This window comes from Ruditapes philippinarum, unplaced genomic scaffold (genome assembly GCF_026571515.1).
Source record: "Ruditapes philippinarum isolate M1 unplaced genomic scaffold, ASM2657151v2 ctg9021_1_1_1_1, whole genome shotgun sequence".
NCBI lineage: Eukaryota > Metazoa > Mollusca > Bivalvia > Venerida > Veneridae > Ruditapes > Ruditapes philippinarum.
Genome location: NW_026865529.1, coordinates 27,204 through 49,328, shown reverse-complemented (window position 1 = coordinate 49,328; position 22,125 = coordinate 27,204). Strand labels below are relative to the sequence as shown.

The 22,125-nt window shown below is 32.2% G+C and overlaps 1 protein-coding gene across 3 annotated transcripts in view; it reads right to left on the bottom strand.

Annotated features, from left to right (window-relative positions):
* LOC132729445 (sodium-dependent glucose transporter 1-like) overlaps positions 1-22,125 on the bottom strand; it is a 35,691-nt gene that overhangs the window by 2,287 nt on the left and 11,279 nt on the right. The window contains exons 4-6 of one of the 3 annotated variants that reach the window (XM_060715210.1): positions 21,256-21,376; positions 20,723-21,014; positions 18,934-19,991 (exon numbers count right to left, since the gene is read on the bottom strand). The exons of 1 other annotated variant lie outside the window; for it this stretch is intronic. Coding sequence is in view for 1 of the 2 variants with exons in the window: in XM_060715209.1 (XP_060571192.1) it covers positions 35-100 (66 nt within the window). In the remaining variant the exon portion in view is untranslated. Of the gene's footprint in view, positions 1-34; positions 119-18,933; positions 19,992-20,722; positions 21,015-21,255; positions 21,377-22,125 lie in introns of those variants that run through there. One more of the 3 variants, XM_060715209.1, reaches the window with a different exon arrangement.

Genomic DNA, 22,125 nt, shown 5'->3' with positions numbered 1-22,125 from the left:
AAGATTGGTAAATGTATTACTGAACTTAACCCACCATCGATCCCCAGACCAGCGTTAACATAAACATCCTGTTCATTTTATTTAAATCCTGATACACCATTTTATTCCCTCTTCTGAATCGGTTGTATATATATCAAACATCAGACATCTGACACAAGGTGTTTAGGTGAATTTACTTTAATTAATGCACACGTGTTCAGTATAATCTACATATGTCATCGGCTTTTTAATTAAAGTCAATGAAGTAAAGCTGTTCTGAACAAAACATCAATGGCCATTACACATTGTAACACATGTATACAAGATGCGCACATAAATAAGAAAGGAACGCGATCAAACGTACTTTAATGTTGAACATCAATACTCTTTATGTAGTGATAAGTTTATTAGAAATGAATATTTACATTCAAGATTTTAGATTACTATAGATACAGAGGCACTAAAGTGAATGTTAAGCATTAATCAGTCGAATTTTTTACCATTATTCAGTTCCGATTTGGCAAGTGTGATAAATATATAGAATGGTTAAACCCTTCACTGCATGTCCCTTCGCTGCATGTGTATGTACGTGAGTGGACCACACATTTCATTTGAGCCTACTAAGGTAAAGCACATTGCGATTTGAATTGACAGACAAGAACAATAATATTCAACAAGAGCCTCACAAAAGCGGGCTAATATACGCCCGAATGTAAATTTTTTTGAGTAATAAAAAATAATCTTTCATTTAAGATAGAAATTTGTTTTATTTCTAATTATCCTTGTGACATTATGTGACCTTCAAAGTGTAGGCATGTTTTACCCTAGGTGCATAATTTATAGAGGTTTACTTAGCAATGTTATATGTATAGGCATGGTATTTATCCACAAAATATAAAATGTCTTTTCCTAAACCGTAGTCTAAAAACAAAAACAAGCGACTCAGTGGACATGATTAATATAACTTTGTAACAATCCAAACACTGATGCTACATGCCAAATGTCTAAGCCTTTTGCTTTGTAGTTTCATACAATAAGACTTAATTGTATTTCCCTTTATATCGTATGCATATATGAATCAAGATCAAGTGACCCCCAGACGGGCCAGTTTAACCGAAAGGCATGATTAATATCATTTTTGCAGAGGTTTACAAGGTAATGCTTCATGCTAAATATCTTATTTCTTGACATCGCAGTTTCACAAAATAAGATTGAAAAGTGTTTTCTCATACAAAAATATCAACTAAGTGACGTTTAAGACAGTGGACGCAGTCGCCGGATCGACTGATCAAAAACTTAAATGAGCTAAAGATACACGATTTAAACATTTCATTAAAAAAGATACACGATTTAAACATTACATAATAACCTATTTAAATGTTACTATGATAATAAATACAATAACAGCCACGACAAACGTCTGAATATAGACTTTTTCTAAAAGAATTATACTGGTAAAAGCGTTTAAATTTAATTGAAAAGAAATGGTTTTATATATATATAAGAGAAGAAAAATGACTGTTTTAGTATTATAAATATTTGATGCATGTTTTTTCATGACAAGCAGACAGGGTATCTGTTTTTATGAAAAAGTAGAACATTTTAGGGTTTTATAACAACTCGATATTTTTTCATCGTATCATAAAATCGGGTTTGGCACATTAGCTTGAGTTCTTTATCTCAATGTGTTTTAAAGCTGCACGCCTCCAGATGAGCAAACATTTTTCGATAAAATCAAACCTGAGAAAAATGTAGTTAGATTCTAGAAAAAGTATAAAGATTCGATTTCTTGTAATAATTTACATGTAATGTGCGATTAATCACCGATTTTTCTCTATTTTTTCGCTTTATTTCTACTGCGTTACTTACGCAGTAAGACTTTGACCTTTTAATGGTAATTTACGTGGGTTGTTAGTGCCATTGATAATGTGTAAATTGCATTCTTTTGGTAAATTTTGGTAATATTATACTAAAAAATACATTTTCAAATTTTCATGAAAAAAAGCATGAATCTGGAGGCGTGCTGCTTTAATAGAAATAAGATAAAAATAAAGACATTTGATAAAGTACTCGTAAAACATGTGATATTTGTTTTTATATTAATTATTTTATAAGTTAAAACGCTGTTATTCCATGGTATTAGTGTTATAAAATAGAGACAATAAGAATCCACAAAGGTAAAAAACAACAACAACAAACATAGAAAAGAAAACGGCAAAATTGAGAATGTTGCAGGCTCGGTTAAATTGTATCTGTAAAGATTATGTTTAAGTTGACGTCTTCGATATTCAAAATCTTTGTCATATCAAAAGTTCTGAACGCATCCGACTTCACCTGATTTTGGCGTTATTTTCTCATCTGTTATGCTGAACTGGTCGATTCATCGTCATTCTATTGCATTTCCATGTATAAATTATTTACAGAAATATATACAGAACAATGGCAGCTGAAGTAAGGTAAAACACCGGATTCCTCGTTTTGTCGAATTTTGCTGAATAATATAAAACAAATCAATATGAATTTATCATTCTATTAATTATGTTTCACATGATTTCATGAAAGTGCATGCTTAAATGAATGCGGGAATAATAAATGGTGCAATGACCAATAAGAAACTAATTGCATAGGTGTCTAGGGAAATATCTTGATTAAACGATTTGAATGCACTGAAAGTAATCAACTTCTCGTTTAATTGAAATTTTTATCATAAAGAGAGATCCAATGTGCTGTTAGATTCAAAGCAGAAATAAACTTGTACTCTATTTAACTGACCACAATATGACTGTTTGCAACAACTAAAATTTGTATCTAACAAAAATAAATCTCAAATAAAAGAATGAATCACCACTCGTTTTAAGTATCTTTACGTATTATCAAAAATATTTGATTGCACTTTTTAAAAAATGTCAAGTCAAAGGAAGAAAGGAAAATCGAGAATTCTTAACATATTTCAAATAAAAATTCTATATTGTCGTCTACTATCACCCCTTCTAAACGGTGCCTCTTTCATTTTTTGGTGAACTGTACAGATGACAGCTTTCGACACTTCCGTTGTAGAGCCCTCCTTCAAAGCAAAGCTGAAAAAGTAAAAACAGTTTCTTATAACATCATTTGAAAAAAATATGTTTGTTTTTTAAACATCGATGAATGCTATGTCACATAGAACATTTTTCTAACCATTTTGGATACCTTGTCGGTATGAAATACCCTAAATATAAACTTTCCTGTTTTCTATTAATTTGAGACATTTAGTGATTTAATTACCGTAAAGTGAATGACTGCCCACTTTATTTTGCAGGGAACATTATCCTAACCTCCTCTTTGTCTTACCAAAAAGCATATATCACAGCGTTTGGTTAGAAATAAAATATTTACATTTATTCAAATGTGATCGAGTCATCCACACGGTGCTGTGAAAGAGCACTCGCAAATGTGATCGAGCCATCAACACGGTGCTGTGAAAGAGCACTCGCAAATGTGATCGAGCCATTAACACGGGGCTGTAAAAGAGCACTCGCAAATGTGATCGAGTCATCAACACGGGGCTGTGAAAGAGCACTCGCAAATGTGATCGAGCCATCAACACGGTGCTGTGAAAGAGCATTCGCAAATGTGATCGAGCTATCAACACGGGGCTGTGAAAGAGCACTCGCAAATGTGATCGGGCCATCAACACGGTGCTGTAAAAGAGCATTCAGAAATGTGATGGAGCTAACCCAACCATTCAATAAGTGTTGGAAGAACGAGACAGCGTAGGTCATTTGCTTTGTCTTATTTATATTTTCCTTATTATCTTTTTATGTTGTTGTTGTTTTTTCTTAATACTCTTTTTAAATAAAATCCTTTAAGAATTAAAATCATAAAATGTCTTTTCAATTTCGTAAAATATAATGTAAAACAAGACAAAACCGTATTTTTGAGTTGTTCACATTCAAGTTTACATTTTTTGCACTCAGCCATTTCCATTAAAATACATGTATATTGCAAAAATAACGAAACATTACAAACAATGGCAACAGTAGGATTTGAATCACAAACTTCTCTTATATTACACAATCACTTCACCGACTGTGGTACTACGATTGTGTTTATACAATAAACTAATGTGACTTTTCGTATATTCCAAATAAACACTTATTACTAAAACTAATAATTTTTATTGATCGGGTATTAGCATATTTCTGTACCTAGACCTGATAGTTTAAAATCTAAGAGAGGCCATGGTGGAAATTGTCTTTTCTATAAATACAGTCAAACATTTTTGGTTTTGAAGTTGATCTATATGTCTGTTTTATATAAATATATACCACCAAGAAACAAGATTATCATTTGAATCATGAATTTTTGTTCTAACCATATCAAAACCATCATACCAAGGATAACACAAGCAAGAGTACTTAATCTCTTGTTTCCATTGTGGTCCTTAGATACTGATGGTTTTGACAAAGAGAGGCATGAAAATGACTTATCACAGTTTTAAATTGAAGAAAGACAATAGTATACATAAAATGTTCAAATTAAAATAGATAGATAAAAATAATAAACATTACGACTAGAGGATAGACACCCTTGAAAGAGATAATTACCTATTAGGTAAATGTGTTTTAACAGATAATTTAAAATTGTACAATTTTGAGTACATCCTAATAGAAGAGGGTAGTTTATTCAACAATACACATCCATTGTAAGCAAAAGACTTTGATCCGAAACCTTTGACCTTAGATAGCATATAACAACCACTTTCACTTGCCTGTAAGTAGGAACAGAATCTAATGGAATAAAGTTTTCTCCCATATATTCAGGGGCAAGTCCATGTTTTATTTTAACCGCCGAATAGTATCACACGTTTATTGTCCGGTCTCTTCCGGCTTTGGAGTAGATGTTTGATATTGTTACAGATAAATAAGTTTTTTTTCCAAAATGAATGTTTGTCACTTAGTTTGGTTATTATAATTAATAAGCACAGATCAACTTTCAAATTTATTGATTATTATAATACATAAACATACAATTCGAAAAAAAAACCAACAACAACAATAGCATGTTTCATTTTATTTATATGAGATAAAAACAATAAATATTGAGTAAAAAGAACATTTAATGGTATTAATATGACACCATCAACTTTGAAACATTTAATTTAATTTCTTATTCGTGTTTAGTAAAGATGCTGAGGAATTACTCAAAGTTACCAATTAGATTTTATGAATTATTTAATTGATTGATAATTTAAAAAAAAAATGATAAAGAAAAATACAAATGTATATGGACATGGTTTAAGAATAAACAATATAAGATATTGAAAGATTAACCATAATTTACTGACTTTTTCCAGTTATTTTTGACTTATAATCGTTGGTCAATATGACAATTGAATTCTTAAAATTTATTTAACAATTTTAATAAAAAAGTAGTAAAAATAAAAACATCAGTATTAGAATAGCACCTTAAATACAAAAAAAAAAATAGAAAGAAAAACAAAACAGTGTTCATCAATTATATTCTATTATATAAAAATAGATATGACAATTCTTGTATAATAAAAAATTATGCTCAATATGATCAACATGGTAATATAGCCAGCATCATATTTTTACAAAGCATGAAAAGATACCTTAAAAGGGAGTCTTCGCTAATAGCGATAACGTAATAAGTGACAATACACAGGTGTGGTGTTGATCATGCGTTACACAAATGAGATTATAAATGATTGTATATATCCGTTGCTTTTAATAATCACGATATTACATTTATGATCATGAAAAATAACAAGTAATATTCTAATCTCTTACATGCCTACCCAAGTTCATAATGAACAATGACTTTCTTCCGGTCATTCATAAGTGATATACAATTCTGGTAAAAACCAATAAACCATTGAAACGTTTATAAGAATATCTTGTCATCATATGTCTACAAGTTCATCTTCACTTGCTGCATGTCTTGCGTTGCATCAATTCTTTTCTTGTTAATGTTTGTATTCGAATTTAAACATTGTTAATGGGCGTATTGGTGATGACGCTGGTGCTATTATCATGATTTTCTCATGTTCAAAATATGTATTGTATTGTCTTGTGCCTCCATTATACTATATAATATGTATTGGCGATAGACATTGTATATATGTTAAAGCCAAACAATAATTGAATTCTCTCTACTTACACGGACAGAACAGAAGTGGTATTGAATATCTAAAGGAGGTCTATTATGTATTCATAAAAGTCAGATCAATAAAATCAAACTATAACAACAACAGGTATCAATTTTGTATATTATGATTCATCTTTTCGAATTTTGAAATCCATTTGAAAAATCTTAATCGAAAAATAAAGAATGACTTGATACACGATCCTTAATTGTACTCGTGGGTGAATTCTGCTCAAGACAGTGCGCTGGATGTGTTTCACTTTACATTTTCTCTCATTTCATTTTATTTACATGTTATGTATGGATTTCCGATTTTCAATGTAACCATTTTTCAAACATATCAATTTTTAAAATAACGCTTCATAGTCGATGATTTTATAAAGTAAAAAGCATGAGCGAGCACGTTATTGTATAAATGGTCCACATGAGAATAATAATAATCAATAGCGAAAATTTTATAGTGAAAACTCAAATGCATGACAACAAATAGGTTGTCGCTAATCATCGTTTAGTAATAATTTACTAGAATTTAGTGACCATTGTTATGAAAAAGATATTAGAACAGTACAGTATTTGTACCGGATTATTGTTATAAAAAGTCAAATCATACACCAGGATGTGGCATTTTCATTTTCTTACTAAAATATTCATACATCTTCTGCTGCTGAAACAAGCATTGATTTGCACAGATGCACAAACGTATGATAACATGACGTCGCTTAAAAGGAATTTATTCTCAGAATATGATAAAAACGTTATACCTTTGGTAAACCAATCCCATATGATAAATGTAACAGTGGTGTTTTCCTTAGTTACAATATCGGAAGTAGATACTGTGAATTCACTGATGAAGATGAGAGCATTCTTGTACTTAGTCTGGAAAGATGATAAGTTAACATGGTCACAATCAGATTATGATGGTATTGATACACTGTATTTGCGGACAGAAGAGATTTGGACTCCACCTCTAATTCTAGGTAATGGGGTTCCCTACGAACATGTCGAAAAAGGATGGGAAATGGCTTTAGTCAATAACCATGGATATGTTGAGGTCGCACTTGGGGGATCTTTTGATGTCTTATGTGCATTCACAATGATTTATTGGCCGTTTGATAGACAAGCATGTCGTATTTATTTCATACCTATCTATTTGGGGACAAAAGAAAGGATGAATTTTATTTTCCCATCAAATCCAATTTACGATCAAGACTTTATTCATATGGGTGAATGGACATATGAAAAGATAACTGTATCCTACACAAATACATTTGAAAGTGCTAGTAGGGATATCATTTATACTGTGAAGATACGGCGACAATTCGCTTTTTACTTGCTTACAGTAATAATACCTTTGTTCTGCGTTTGCTTTCTTGGACTGTTCGTGTTTCTTATACCATGTGAATCTGGAGAGCGAATTGGATTTGCCGTTACAATTATGTTGTCAATTGTAGTTTTTATGATGGCTATCATGGACCAAGTTCCGAAAATATCGGAGCCCCTACCATACATGTGTATCTATATAGCTATCTTAGTGTGTATTGCCTTTCTTGTTAATATGATAAACATATACAGCTTGAACTTATATCACCGGACAGAGGGACAACCTATCGGACAAACCCACCAAAATCTTGTATTCTTTGTGTCAAAATTTGATAGAAAAAGATTCGTGATTTCGAATGGTTCGAAAAATGAAAATAAAAAGGAGGTTCATTCGTTAACATCTGATTCCAAGGAGTTGGAGATAGGCAATAATTTGTCTTCAGCGTCGAATAAAAGAGACAAATCACTTGAGGATGAATTCCTTTCAGAGGGAAGTGTACGACAAGAACGAGTCATGTCATGGAAAGATGTCAGCAATTCGGTAGACAAGATAACATTTTTCACTGTAGCACCGGCAACAATATTAGCGTCCCTTATAGGAGCAATATATTTTGCAGCTACATCAGATTACCCGCAGTGGGCTAAATGAAATAAAGCGGGAATCTTTTTAATTTGTAAATATTTTGTAATCGTTAATACATTTAACAGTACCTTTTAAACCATTAATCTTAATAAATCCTTCAAATGTCACCTACTACAGCTATCATGTAGCTAGACGACAACTGACATATAACTAGTACTTAGGAGAGAATTTTCGTTTGATCTTCCTAGACAATGTAAGTCACAAAAGTCATAACAAAGACACACAAGTAAAATCGGAATAAATATGAGCAAAGAAAATGTACCTTTACCTATTGTTTTCCTAGTCACACAGGTACATCTTTGTTTGTACGTTATATACTCTTAGATTGACACTCTTGTCAATTTAAGACATAGTTTATGTCTATTTAAACTTCCGTTCATGAACAGGCTCAATCAAACCGTACATGCAATAGTTTTAGCTCACCTGAGAGGACAAAATGCTTCATGTGAGCTTTTGTGGTCACAATTTTTCCGGCGCCCATCGTCCGTCCGTGCGTCATTTCGTCCGTGGTAAATGGCATCTCCTCAGAAATTTAATGAAATTTTCCTATAATGTTTCTAGCACAAGCTTAAATTGTTCAAATGACATAATGATGCTCTATTGAATATCTTGGCCAGAAGGGTTTATAATAGATTTTTAAAATGAAAGTGCAATGACAAGAGCTTAGTTATTTTTTGTGTATCATCATCATTATCTAATAAAACTCTACAAAATATGTTCAAATATAGATACATTATATAGGGTCAAAATAAGCCAAGGGGACCATTGAATATCCATATATATAGTTAATACTTCAAAAAACTTCTTATTGAAAACTGAAAGGGCAATATCTTCGCATGAGAAATTGTCTGGCTGACTTCTACAAATACTGCTCAAATTATAGCCATTGGATCAAATTTGCCTTAAATGTATTTAAAAAAAAACACTTAAAAACAAATCTTCTTCAAAACTGTAAGAGCTAAAGCTTAGTATTTAGACATGAGACATGATCTACTTAATGTGTTCAAATTATAGCCCTTGGGTCAAAATTGGCCCCGCCCAAGGGGCCATTAAATAATTGATTTCCCTTTTATTTTTTTAGTATTAACAAAATAATACTTTAGGCTTTAGCTTAAATATTTGGTACATTTGTTGACCGCTACAAAAATGTTCAAATTATAATCCAAGGGGTCATCGATTTTCCTAATATATAGATAGAAATACATAATATGCATGTATATCTGTAAATATAGTGTCATTACGCCATGATATTGGAAATAATTCTAAATCTGGCAATTTTACATTTTGTATTAACAAAGGTAATTGAAATGTTTTGAGTCCCTTTTATTTGAAATGACCACTTAAGGATTTTCTGATGAAATAGATAGGAAAATCGACGATAACAGTATTGATGTTATCTTTCATATATTTTTAAAATGCTATTATATCATTTAGTGACCCGTTTAGAAAATACGAAAGAAAACCTTTGAATAATACAATAAACAGTGTTGGTGCGACAAAAAAAATGCAAGGAACTGTAATATCTATTTTAGAAAATTCCGTGAACGTAGGGGGATTTTTTTATCTTAACAATTACTTTAAAAGTAATAAAAAGTATAAAGATACATGTAGATTAAAAAGAAAGTTTATAATGAGGCTTGATTAAGAAAACTGGAATCAACAGCTCGTTATTCTTTACCATTTATGTAAATAGATGAAAAGATGAATATGCAAAATTGGAACAGTGAATGTTGAGAAAATAGAAAGCTGCTATTTTATAGAAATTTTAAATGCAATATAAATTTTGAAGAACATCTGGACTGTAGAGACATATTAGGAGTAGCCTTGCTATTTTTAGGTCCTTTTCTCATGTTTGATGATAGAGAATGGATGACACATTGATATTCCTAGGGAAATTCTTTTTGTTTACACTGTCAGTATGAAATATTTTTCTCTGTTTTATTTATAAGAAAATTTATGTCAAATTAGTATTGAAACAGTCAAATAATCATCAGATAGAGAAAAACGTAACCCCTAAAGAACGCCTAAAACGACAAATGTTGCAGGCTCGGATTGATTAAGACTGTTCATGGACGGTAATGGAAAGTACAAGTTTAACTTTTTAATATTATGTAAAAGTGTAAAGACAATACGAGACTTATCAATGTTTTTATGTATATATTTATATCTTAAATTTCTCTATGTTGGTTGCTAAATTTCATTATGCAATTTCATGTTTTGTGAATACCATTGTATTATTGTACTATTCAACTTTATGTTGACATGTATATGTTGTTATGTAATGTTACCCTTACACGCTGCCACGACAATATGCTATTGTATATATATATTATATGTATTCATCTATGTGGGCCGGTGGCCAGAATGCAAATTTGAAATAAACCTGAGCAAAAAAAAGGAAATTTTCTTCTGTGATACTATAGAGGCTTTAGCTTAGATATTTGGTACTAAACAATATGATAAACAAGATCAACAAGGAAAGGCGGCGCTCAACCTCTCATAGGTTTGGACAAATTATGGCCCTTGGGTAAAAATTGGCCCCGCCCGGAGGGACATAGATTTTCCTTATATGTTTTTTGTAAGAACTTAAACAAAGTTTTTTTTTGTCTAAACTTCCAAAGATCAAGCTAAGGTTTTTGACATAAAATATTTTCGATTAGACTTCTACTAAATGTTTTCAAATTATAGCCATTGGGTAAAAATTGGCCCTGCCCACTATTTGTTTTTAAATTTCTTACATGTCTATAATAAATAAGAAAACACCCCTTTTCTATTATACTATAGAGGCTTTAGCTTAAATATTTGGTATGAAAAAAGGTTTGTTTGGCCTCTACAAATATTGTTCAAAGTATGGTCCTTGGGTCAAAATTTAACCCTCGGTTATAGTTAAAACTAAAAACATAATCTTAAAACTACAAAAGTTAAAGCTTAGTTTTTGACATGAAGCATTATATAGAAGACTGTACTAAATTTGTTGAAATTATAGCCCTTGGGTCAAAATTTGCCCCATTCTAGGGGCGACCATTGACTTTTCATAGCTATAGATGTTGTATTTAGCAACCATTGACTTCCAACAGCAACCAGTGACTAACATAACAACCAGTGACTTTCCAACTCAATCAGTGACCTCCCATGGCAACGAGGGGCTTTCCATAGCAAAAAATGTCTTTCATTGCAACCATCGACTTCCATAACAACCATTGTTTTTCCATATCAACTATTGACTTCCATAGCAAACACTGACTTTGACAGAGCTTTGGTGTTGTAAAGCAACCAGTTAGAAACTATTGTATTCCCTGAGAAATTGCATTTTTACATGTGCCCTTTTTCAGATACAAATGAAACACGTCTCACACTGTTTGATTGGATTTACTGTTGTAATATAATAACAGATGCATTTTTTACAGCCTCTATCACCGGCTTTTACGTGTTATATAGGATGTATGTACCTTGTAATAGGAAATCTCATTGTGAATATATGTACACGGTTGACAAATGACTCGGATATAAATCAGAAGTGGCAAGACTTTTGCAAGCAATTTTCAAGCGGGAAGAGCTACACCTATCATAGCGGCATTATGGCCTCTGTTAAAGATTTATTAGACTAGCGAAAATGTGGTGTTGCGTATCGGAATTTTAAGGATCAGTAAAAGTTCTGCACGTAGAATATTGACAAAAATTCTTGGAAAGCAGCTCATCCGGTTATATACGAGTAATTTTTGTTTTGTTTACGTTCATTGTTAATTTTCCATCTATTTCAATAGACATCTAACAAATCTTAACCTTCCTGTAAACTGGACTCCGATTCTGAAGTAATTACAATATCATCAGCATAAAGCAGTAAAACTATGTTTAAATAACCTTACTAAACTTCTTCTAAAATAGAGAAAATGAGAATCGCTGATGAAAGTCCAAAACGACAAAATTGAAAATGTTGTTCATGGGCGGTACTTTAAAGTACAAACTACCGTCCACGAACCCCTAGCACTGGCTTAAGCAGAAACCATTATAAACCATTTACAGACAAATGTTCCTCAATGGCATTCAAATACATGGAAAATAAACAAGAGGGCCATGATGACCCTGAATCGCTCACCAGAAACAACTGTTTTTTCAGTGATTATATAAATGGTTTTTCAAATAAACTTGTAGAAATCTGGAAACAAAGTTATCCAACGGAAGTTTTAATCACAACAAAATTACAAGAGAACTGCAGAGTCGAATTGATTGAGTCAAGTTGAACAAGCTGAAACATGACGTTCATACAATGAAGCAAATCAGGTATGATTGTAAACTAAATGTATGTACATGTATAAAAACGAAAAAGAAAAAAGGAAAACTAGGCCAGAAATAAAACCATTTAAACAATGCAATCAAAATTATATCCTTACTGACGCCCCGCTTCCTTTCACTAGGGAAGCGTAAGCAATTATATGATTTTTAAGGGCTTGGCATTGAAAACCAGTAGTCTGGAAGATAGTATTTGTGAAATGAGAAAGAAAAAATCGGTTTTAGCATTTCCGTATCGCATATAACAATTATTGTTCTTTTTTGTAAATTCTGTAAAATGTGAATGGCAATGCGTTCCTCGTATTTACTTCTCATATAAGAGGTTACATTTACTTATTTAATATTTGGATAAAATTCCAAAGTCCCGTGGTCATACAATCTTCTTTCACTACAGTACACGACACACCGTCTAATATTAATGTGCGACACGATTAATATTGGACTTACACAATAATATTAGACGCCTACCTGTACTGTATTAAAATACAGTACAGGCAGAACAAAGACATGACGTCATAGTGGTCATTTAATGAATAAGATAAACAAATTTCATTTAAATTCTCATGTTTCACTACAATTATTTGATGCCTTTGTTGGCTCAATACTTAATTATGCATGCCCGGTTTGGGGTTTTACTAAATCTAAAGATATCGAAAGGGTACACATTAAGTTTTGCAAATCAATATTAGGAGTAAAACAATGTGCTAGTAATAATGAAGTGTATTAAACATACAGTACAGGCAGAACAAAGGAATGACGTCATAGTAGTCATTTATTGAATAAGATAAACACATTTCATTTAAATTCTCATTTTTCACTACAATTATTTGATGCCTTTGTTGGCTCAATACTTAATTATGCATGTCCGCTTTGGGGTTTCACTAAATCTAAAGATATCGAAAGGGTACACCGTAAGTTTTGCAAATAAATATTAGGAACAAAACAATGTGCTAGTAATAATGCAGTGTATGGCGAATTATGCAGATACCCCTTACATATCAACAGATACAATTTGGACTTAAGCTTGTAAATACGGATAATATTATACTGAAAGATATACAGTAAGCAATAGTTTGACTTGTGTAAATGATTGGGCTCAAAATTCAAAATGTAAAATCCATATTAAATAATTTTGGCTTTCTTTTGTGTAGGACAACCCATTAAATATCAAAAGTAGTTTCTTTTCATCTGAATTTAAGCAAAACGTTATTGATTGTTTTCGGCAAAATGGCATTCAGACATAGAAAACAATATCGTACTAAACAATTTATAAAGTTATATAAAAAAAGACTTTTGTTAGGAACCATATTTAAGTAATATTTATTGCATAGTATACGTATGAATATTTGTAGAAATATCTGCTCAAAACTTAAAGATTGAAACGGAAGATACGGACGTAATATAATACAAAGAAATGAAAGATTATGTCAATCATGTAACTTACAAGAATTTGAAGATGAATATCATTTTATTTTAGTTTATCCGTGTTATCGAAATATTCGAAGAAGATTTATCAAGCATTATTACTTTATTACACTTTCTATGTATAAATTAGTAGAGTTACTACAATCAGATAATAAAGCTATACTTGTAAATTTAGGAAAATATTTAGACCGGGCGGTCAAGGAATAACTACGAAAGTGCAAGCACTTTATTTCAGTAGGCGTCCTTACCTCAGCAGACACTAGAGACAGCTATGAGATACAAGGAAATCCGAAACCAGTCCCTAGCTCTTATTGAATAGATTCCTTGGTTCTTTTTACATGCCCAGTGTATAGCACTGATACATGCGAGGATTACCTGGGTTTCGTACCAGTAAACCTCTAGTTAGGTGGGAAACACTGAAAGTGTTTCTGAAAAATCCCAAGGGTGTTACCCAGGATCGAACCCGGAACCTCAGGAGTGACAGTCAGTGGTCTAACCAACTGAGCTATCGCGCCACCTATTGTATAAATTAGTAGAGTTACTACAATCAGATAATAAAGCTATACTTGTAAATTTAGGAAAATATATAGAAAGAGACAAGAATTGTTACTACCAATTGTTAATTCATAACACATTTTGTAATATTAATTAGTTCAATATATTATCGTTAAAAAGATACTTGTAACACTATACTTTTGACGACGTTATTTTTCAAGTCTTTTTGGTTTTGGTGTTTTTCTTTCTTTCTGGAACCTTTTATTTCTATGAATGATAATGATGTTATGATGTTCTTTTTTTGTCTGTTCTCCGTTTGAAACAAATTTTCTAGAATGTCATTAGTTAAAACTTTTTATGATCTTATTATAATTTCTTTCTTTGCTTTTGTCATGTGACCACAGAATTATTATATTTGTAATTATTGTATGTAAAGAGATACTGTAAATGTATAAGTTACCGAAATAAACTTTTTCTTCTACTCATTATGCTAGTGTGACAAAAGATATGCGGCTCGCTTTTAAAATTTGTCTTTTAATTGACGTCTTATCTATTATATCCAGACTTCATAACCTCTGATCCCCTCTCAAAATTCCCTTTTGTTTAGTTCCGCCCATTGTTTCTTTCTTTCGTTAAGGGATGACACACGCCTTTTTTTACTTGGGAACCATACGCCGCTTTTCATGGATGGGACTAAAGTGTCACATTGAAGGTTACATGATAACCGCTGTATGAACACATCTGAGAGTATTCATTCAAAATTTCACCATTTTCGTGTTTAAATGTTGAATTCTCCTTAAGCCAGTGTCAGGAGGGCGTGAACGGTGACTTGCACTTTCCAGTACCGTCCATGTATATAGACTCAAACTAGTCTTGCAACATTTTCAATTTTGTCGTTTTGGGTGTTCTTTAGGGAATCAGTTTTTCTCTGTTTTCATACGTTATATATTAATTCTCGTAAATTTCACGGGCGGGACCGAAGTGATATCGAATATTTAAATAAGTGCTTTAATGTACTCATAATCGACAGGAAAATAAAATCAGACAATAACAACAACAAAATTTCAATTGAAAAAAACAATGTTATTTGTATTTTAGGATAATTTTTTTCGAAATTTTGGAACCCATTTGAATAATCTTTTTGAAACCGATTTGAATAATCTTGAAAGAGAAATATAGTAAGATACAAAACAATGACTTTAAACATGATTCTTTATTATGTTGAGGAAGAGGGTGTTGGAGGTGTCGCACCTTACAACATCTCTCATTCCATTTGGTTTTCAATGCTATCGATTGATCTAACCGCGTCTAGATTCTCGATTTTTAGCGCTTCCATTTTTAGACATATTGATAAATCAGATCAAATTAATAGTGGTGGTTTAATAAAGTAAAAGCTTGAGCAAACAAGAGACATGATTTAATTGAAAACATGAGGATAATGTAAATCAATAGTGAATATTTTACTTTGAAAACTCAGACATGACAATATAATAGGATGTCGGTAATCATCGTTTAGTAACAATTCATTAGAATTAAGTGATCATTGTTATGATATAAGTTTTCAAAACAGTACAGTTTTTTTGTACCGGATTATGTTATGAAAAGTCTTGTCATACACCAAGATGCCGCATTTTGATATTTTTTCTAAAACGTTAATGTATCTTATGGTGTTAATACAAGCTTTGATTTGCACACATGCGCAAACTTATGATAACATGACGTCGCTTAAAAGGAATTTATTTTCAAAATATGATAAAGACGTTATACCTTTGGCAAACCAATCCCACGTGCTAAATGTAACAGTTGTGTTTTCCTTAATGACAATATCGGAAGTAGATACTGTGAATTCATTGATGAAGATGAGAGCACTCTTGTACTTAGTCTGGAAAGATGATAAGTTAACATGGTCACAATCAGATTATGATGGTATTGATACTCTATATTTGCGGACAGAAGATATTTGGACTCCACCTCTTATTCTAGGTAATGGAGTTCCCTACGAATATGTCGAAAAAGGATGGGAAATGGCTTTAGTCAATAACCATGGATATGTTGAGGTCGCACTTGGGGGATCTTTTGATGTCTTATGTGCATTCACAATGATTTACTGGCCGTTTGATAGACAAGCATGTCATATATATTTCATACCTCCTTATCCTGGAACAAAAGAAAAGATGAATTTCATTTTCCCATCAAAACCAATTTACGATCAAGACTTTATTCATATGGGTGAATGGACATATGAAACGATAACTGTATCCTACAAAAATCAGTTTGTAAGTGCTGGTAGGGATATCATTTATACTGTGAAGGTCCGGCGCCAATTCGCATTTTACTTGCTTACAGTAATAATACCTTTGTACTGTGTTTGCTTTCTTGGATTGTTCGTGTTTCTTATACCATGTGAATCTGGAGAGCGAATTGGATTTGCCGTTACAATTATGTTGTCAATTGTAGTTTTTATGATGGCTATCATGGATGAAGTTCCAAAAATATCGGACCCTCTACCATACACGTGTATCTATATAGCTATCTTAGTGTGTATTGCCTTTCTTGTTAATATTATAAACATATACAGCTTGAACTTATATCATCACCGGACAGAGGGACAACCTATCGGACAAACCCAACAAAATCTTGTATTCTTTGTGTCAAAATTTGAAAGAAAAGGATCAGTGATTCCGGATGGTTCGAAAAATGAAAATAAAAAGGAGGATCATTCGTCAAAATCTGATTCCAAGGAGTTGGAGACAGGCAATGGTTTGTCTTCAGCGTCGAATAAAAGAGACAAATCACTTGAGGATGAATTCCTTTCAGAGGGAAGTGTACGACAAGAACGAGTCATGTCATGGAAAGATGTCAGCAATTCGGTAGACAAGATAACTTTTTTCACTGTAGCACCGGCAACAATATTAGCGTCCCTTATAGGAGCAATATATTTTGCAGCTACATCAGATTACCCGCAGTGGGCTAAATGAAATCAAGCGGGAATCTCTTAGTCTGGCTAAGGTACCCTACTACAGCTACCATGCCGCTAGACGACAACAGCAACATTGCTTTCACTTTCGCCGTGAAACAAGTAAATTATTAAAGGAAATATCAACAAGAAGAGCGATATTCACTAACGACAAAACACATTTACAATTATGTATATTGTCATTTTGCGCCTTGCTTGCAACTTTCCATTTCTTGCCGTTGCGAGCAATCATAAAAAATCCTTTTCTTGCCGCCGCGTCAGTGATTAAGCGTCATGCCACTATGACGAACTGCAACATGTATCACCAGTCGTATTTGTGATTTAATTGTCGTTCTGTTGCGACGTGCATGTTTTACTTGTATTTGGAGTTTGAAGATTCAGTTTTATAATATCTTATATCAATTTTAAATGTTTTAACAATCATGTACGTATTTACGTATTTTAAAAACAAATTGCAGTCTTTTTGTGAAATATTAGAGTCTCCTTGTATGCCATTTCCATAGCATCAAAACGATAGCATATACATAATAATCTTGTTATCTTGTCCCTAATAACACATCCACCAAAAAGAAAAAAACAACAAAACAAACAAACAACAACCTCCACACACAAGTGACCGTCATATCTTTCACACTATAAACCTGTTTAATTAATAGTGGCAAAAGGTGTGTAAGCGGACGGACAAGGCAGTCGGTTTAGCTATAGAATGACTATTCAAGCGTGCTGAATTGACGACTAGTTATGCTGATTATTCCAAGTTATACCTGTCGTCTATTGCAAATGCTTATGTGGTATCTAAATGACAAAATTGGAGACACTGTTTCATCATGGATCTACGCATGTACGATAATAAAAAGTAACATCTTCCACAGCACCTAGCGCCGGCTTAGACTTGTTATATAGGATTTATGTACCTTACAATGTGCTGGCATTACGTTACTCAATCATACCTCTTTAGAAATATTTCTGCTTCGACAATATTTTGCGTACCACTTCCTCCTCTTAACACTTAAGATAATCACGTGAAACTTCATACATGACATGTCTCGGTCATCTGTAAGTGTAAGTCACTTACTAAGTAACTCTAGCTAGATCTTCATAGAAAATGTTAATTTCATTAACTTTGTTTTACCTTCGCGAACTTGGGCAGTCAACGTGTTATTGTTAAGTTCTGTGTAGTTGATAAACGACATTTGCGGAAGAATGTTCAATGTGTGTATGAATTATTTGACTTTATTTGATGTTTTTAATCGTTTCTAGACTCATATATTTGATATAATTCTTTACTCTACTCATGTAGTCACATTTAAAGCCAGTGAGCGATGCAGTTCAATCAGAAACATATTCATTATATAGCTAAACGTTTTTTGTATAACTGAAGCAATAATATGTATTATTCCTAATATCATACGAAAATGATATCTACATGTATGCCAACCATGGCATGCCCATCGATTTACTTTTTATTGGACGAGATGGTGACAATTGTCGGTGTAAAATTGTATAATTCGATATTACATTACAGTATATATTTGAACTACTTTTTGATAGTTATCCCAATATTAACACGTATATTTTGTATAACATTTGAAACGTTTGAAACTTATTGAAGTTAATATGTAACTATATTTTGCATATTGTAACAAGCAAACAAATATTAAATAGATTAAACATTTTATATAAGAAATGAAACACACATAAAAATATCAGATTGAAAAACTACATATAAATATCAACTTTTTACAGAAATATGGATTACTTCCTTTTTCTTAAAGCGTTCAGAAACTTTAAATACTAAAATACAAAATACCAAAGAAATTCCTATAATTTGTAGACCAAACAAAAGAGATGTTGGACCATAAGAATCGTACATCTTTCCAGCCAACCAAATAAAGCTTAAATCACCTAAACTACTAGCTAACTGAATAACCATTAAACAAAAACCACTTAGATCTAGAAGAGTGTTACCATAAGCTATGCCACTTGGATATAATGGTGATATCAAAAATCCTTCAGTTACTGTACTAAACCATAACATTGATGAACTACTTGATGCATATAAATATAAAAGTGTGGTTGAAAATGCATGGAAAACAACTTGAATCATAAATAATCTTCTTATATGAATGTAATTTGCCATTAATGACCCAAATAACCGACCTAATGTCAATCCAAGCCAAAAAGTCATGTTTAAAAAAGAAGCTTGAGTTTTTGTAAAATTGAATACGTCTAAAGAAAATGTCCTAACGAACTGACCGAATACTTCCTCGCCTCCAACCATTATAACGTAATAAACAAACAGTACAATTAAAATACATATTTTGTAACTTAGTTTTTCATCTGAGTTACGATCAATATGTTTTATTTTGTCAGTGGAAACGTTTATATTTCCAGTTTCTTCGTTATCTGTCAGTACTTGTTTATAGATGGTACTTCTATCTTTATTGCACTGATAGCGATAGAATACAGTTGATAACAAAAGTGTCCCTAACCCAATTCCTACAAATGCACTATGAACATGGGTTTCCCTTATCACTTGAATCGATTCCAAATCGGCATGGTTCCCGGATTTTAATGCTGGTGTTTTTATAACAGCTAAAAATGGATTAACTAAAACTGGAACCAAAAGAGCACCAACACCATACCCCACGTGCAGTAACTGAAGACACACAGCAGTCTTTTCTGGAAACAAATTAATAACGGATCGGACACCAGCTGAAATAAAAATGAAAATACGTATATCCAGCATATTTGAAACAAACTGACCTACTAGAAATCATTGTACATGCAGCAATAAAAGCATGCTTAAAAGGCTTAATATTAACACAATTTTCAACACTCAGGTATACAATAAGAAAGTAAGAAGTTATGACCATTAGATGCCAATATCAAAAATTATCGCAAAGGCAGTCTTACGACATACAAATTGTACATTTCCATGAGACCGAACCGAATTTACAGGCAAATTGGTATTTCGGTAGAATGTTCACCTTCCCCGTTGATTTTTAACTCTTTATCACCTCATTTATTATATCATTTGTTATAACGCATACCGACGCCCTTCCGAAGGTTTAAAATGCAATATTGTAGTAAAAGTTAATATCTGCGATATATTTCAGAGTTCAATACTAAATTTTTTTGAACGAGTTGAATAAAATCATATTACATAATATTCTTTCTCAACGAATTCAATAAATTTAGTAACGAAGCTACACGAATATAATATTCTATATATCACATATCCAAAATAGGAACTGTTTGCGGTAAAAATGAACCACTTCGAAACGCTAATATTTAGTGCGTCTTAGCACAAGTGACATAACGTTAAAAATACACACTGAAATACCGTTTCAAGTGGCACTAGTATGTGCTAAACAAATTTATAATCAATGATAATTTGAAATTTAAAATAGAGTATCGTTTTCAGAAAAGTAAACATTAATTACCAATATTTATAGTAACACCACATATCCCCATACAGAAATAATGGAACCATATGGTATTCACGTTGTGTGAATATGGAATAAACATTACAACCAACGCAGCAAGCGTCTCGGATACGGCTATTAATAGGTCTAAGGAGTGGCCAAATCTCTCTACAAGAAATCCACCAATGAAAGCACCACAAAATCCACCAGCGCCACGCCCACTTACAGAACGAGATACCTCTTCATACGTAGCATTGAAAATAAGTTTGATGTCAACCAATGTAGGTCCAGGGATTTCTTGGTACAGTCCCTGAAAATAGTTTTGACATAATTTTCTCAAATAAATTCTATATAGTTCGCTTATAAAAAAATTGTGACTAAATTTAGAGAAATAATTTAAGATCAATAAGTTTTAAACATTATATAGAGAAATAATTTTACAAAAGCCATCCTGCATGTTGCTGTTGTTTTCTTTTGTAGTTTATTGACTAAACATGTTAACCACAAAGTTATATGACCATATAGATGAATACAGTCAAATCTTTACTTACCATAGATACCCACACGAGAAATAACATAAACACTTTACACACCGACTCAGACACCATTTTGAAAAGTTTCTCCCAATGCTTTATCACCAGTATCTCATCCTTTTAAGTAGCTGACAACATTCTAAAGTAAAATTGCAAAAAAGTGAATCAGATAAACATTTCTAATAATACGGATACATTTAAGTCATAATAATATCACTAATTTACTACCAGCATATGAAATCCAGCTTAAAATGTAGCAATTTATCTAATGACTATTTTCTTTTTTACATTTCATATAATTGAACTAACATATGAATTTGTCAAACTGCGGTATCATCTATATGATGATGAAGTTTAAAATTTTAGTCTAACAAATCTGTTGTTTTGATCTTTATTTCTCAAAAAGTACTTTAACAACAAACCATTTTCATAACTCCCTTTCCACATCATATTCAATATATTTAAGTTTTAAATCAATTGTGAAGCATTGATCAAAAGGAAAAGAGAACCTAAACATAAATCACATAGAAGTAATTTAGATTTGTTGCTTTGTCACACCAGTGAAGCAGCTGTCTGATTTCATCATTAATGGCTCACATTATGCATTTAGATAAGCACTTGTTTAATTTACACACACTCTTCCTCTCGGTACTTCTATGATGTTGAGAGACACAAGACATGGACAGAAGATTTAAAGAACTCGAGACGGCGGATGATGAAGACTGCTGATCACCTGCTCATGTCTTGACTGATTCCGAAGGGAGTGGCCTTACAAATTAGGTAGCGTCGGCAAGGAATAATACTAGTTTGCGTGAGCCCCTAGTGACGGCTTGAAAGGCAGAATCTTTGCTTAACATCAGGGCTGTTTCATTCGCCATTGTCACAGAC